At 28.3% G+C, this 2,730-nt stretch overlaps 1 protein-coding gene across 1 annotated transcript; it reads left to right on the top strand.

The window, feature by feature from the left end:
• The first annotated feature begins 360 nt into the window (after nucleotides 1–360).
• GRP2 (glycine-rich protein 2) lies at nucleotides 361–2,730 on the top strand. The gene is made up of 2 exons (NM_001364790.1): nucleotides 361–496; nucleotides 1,926–2,730. The coding sequence occupies exons 1-2, from the start codon at nucleotides 385–387 to the stop codon at nucleotides 2,501–2,503; spliced, it is 690 nt and encodes a 229-aa protein (NP_001351719.1). The 5' UTR covers nucleotides 361–384; the 3' UTR covers nucleotides 2,504–2,730.

Below are 2,730 nucleotides of genomic sequence, written 5' to 3'. Positions count from 1 at the left end.
TTATAAAACAGAAAAATATTATTATATTTTTAGTTCATTGGATAGTAGTAATTCTTAGATAAAATTAAATTAACAACGATGGTAAATATACATCTTATATTTTATAACACTTATTTAACATTCTATTTTATGTATGTCTCTCTTTGTAATACATTATCAACTTATCACAATATTATCTTTTATTTTTTACACTTTCAAAATAATACACTTCATGGTGGTGGGTACATGAAACATTTTCTTGAATTAATTAATACTTACTAGCTACCATCCCAACCACCAAGTAAAGCTACGTATCGTATACATCCCAACCTCTCCCTCCACTATATATAGACTACACTTTCTTACAATTTTTCTCATCTTAATTTCACTACCAAATATTGAACAATGGATTTGAAAAAAACAACCCTCATCCTTGGCCTTTTGGCTATGGTTCTTATGATTTCCTTTGAGGTCTCAGCTAGGGACTTAACAGAGATTTCCTCTAATACCGAAAAGGGTGAGTTATATATCATTTTTCTTTGTATACATTTTCATTATAATTTTATATGTAGTTCGTATTATTTTCTAGATGATTATGTAATATGTGTTTACAATTAAACATTATTAAAATTGATATAACTTTTATAATCTTCCATGTATACACCACACACAATATATATATATATATATATTACGGAAGAGAGAAAAACATATATACTATCTTAGTTTTGTTATGAATACCGTTTAAGATTATATTACATGTACTAATGAAATTCATAAGTTTTTAGAGAATTTTTATTCTGTATTCACAAATTAAAGGGTTTTGAAATATTCATTCTTTAAATTAATAATTAACGATGATTCTTATAAATCATAGAGCTATTTATTCACTTTTATATTTAAGGAAATTTTATTTTATAAGAAAAACAATTAGTTCATTATTATAAGCATTAAATTAAGTTTTTACATTGTATTGTAAAAAATATTAAATACTCATTATTATAAAAATTCTATGAAAAAATTTAATTATTTATTTTGCCGACAATTTTGATAAATAATTTTTAGTGATTATAATTTGCTAAATAATAAAAATAATTTTAATTCAAAAGAAAAATTATTTAGCTATTAACTTAACTATCAAATGTACTAGTACATGTCAGATTAATGATTGTTCAATAGAATTTTTCTAAATTTTATTGATAACGAGGAAAATTAAAATATTTATGACAAGTTCTACGGTATAATAAAAAATATAGTATGTATAAGATTCTATAAACTTTTTAACTAATAATATTCTTTAATTTGTTCACGTAAACATTACTATAATATGTATTAAAATGAACTAAATTGAAGTTTTGATATATGAATAACATGTCATTGAAGTACTAAAATGACGATCTAATTTTGATATTTTTAAATAATATTAATTTTTTAATGTACCGCGTAAGTCATTAATATTTACATAAATAACTTATTGTATACTTATTTCTCATTCTGAAATAAATTGACAAATGTATTATTGTCAAGATATAAGTTTTTCAGCACAAAGAGTGTACACTTTTTTTTATAGATATATCCGATCAAATTTTGTCATATAGATATTTGTAAAAATATTTAAAAAATTAATATAACAAAGTAGTTTCATAATATGATTTGATTAGATGAGTCTGTAAAAAGATTCATACTGTTAATGTATAGAAAATTAATCTCCCTTGACTTTATATATGGCTTCGTTGACAAAATAAATATTGGATTTAACGTTAAAAACAACAATAAAGTAAATGATAGATGAATGGTAATGATTAGTGATTTAAACACTTAATAACCGCTCAAAATTAGTGTGATAATATTATGTTTTAATTCTTATCACAATACCATTACTGATATAATTTTGCTTATATAGCTAATATTAACGCCTTTTAACCTCTCTTACAATGTTTTTGCAGATGTTGCTGAAAAGAAAAATGAAGTAACTGATGCCAATTATGATGGATTTAATGGTGGTGGTAATTACGGCAATGGTGGTGGTTACCCTAGTAACGGCGGTGGTAACTACGGTCACGGTGGTGGTAATTACGGCAATGGCGGTGGTAATTACGGTCACGGTGGTAATGGTGGCGGTAATTACGGCAATGGTGGTGGTAATTATGGTCATGGTGGTGGTAATTATGGTCACGGTAGTAATGGTGGCGGTAATTACGGCAATGGCGGTGGTAATTATGGTCATGGTGGCGGTAATTACGGTCACGGTGGTAATGGTGGTGGTAACTACGGCAATGGCGGTGGTAGTTACGGCAATGGTGGTGGTAACTATGGTCATGGTGGTGGTAATTATGGCAATGGCGGTGGTAATTATGGCCACGGCGGTGGTAATTATGGTCATGGTGGTGGTTACCCCGGAAATGGAGGTCATGGTGGTGGTTACCCCGGAAATGGTGGTCACGGCGGTGGTCACGGTGGACATGGAGGAGGATATGTTGGGGAAGCTACTGATGTGCAAAGAGAGGACAAGACTCTTAACTGATCAATATCATCATCATTATGCACTTTCTTACTACTTTCATAAAATAAAATTTCATCAATAAGAAGTGTACTGTTGAGTAAGAGAGGTATAAATAGGTAGATAGCAATCTGTGATGCCACTATATTAATATTTCACAATGTATTGTCTAAATATAATCCACGTCATATTTCAAATACCATCTAAGTCAATACTTTCTTACCACATATATATATATATATAATATTAAC

This window comes from Cicer arietinum, chromosome 2 (genome assembly GCF_000331145.2).
Source record: "Cicer arietinum cultivar CDC Frontier isolate Library 1 chromosome 2, Cicar.CDCFrontier_v2.0, whole genome shotgun sequence".
NCBI classification, from domain to species: domain Eukaryota; kingdom Viridiplantae; phylum Streptophyta; class Magnoliopsida; order Fabales; family Fabaceae; genus Cicer; species Cicer arietinum.
The sequence above is the reverse complement of the archived record's forward strand: the minus strand, read 5'-3'. Positions and strand labels throughout refer to the sequence as shown.

Bases quoted from the DNA above. Each gene is read 5' to 3' on its own strand.
- GRP2 (NM_001364790.1), top strand. From the start codon at position 385: ATGGATTTGAAAAAAACAACCCTCATCCTTGGCCTTTTGGCTATGGTT. The intron at 497-1,925 runs GTGAGTTATATA...ATGTTTTTGCAG, and splicing joins TTCCTCTAATACCGAAAAGG to ATGTTGCTGAAAAGAAAAAT.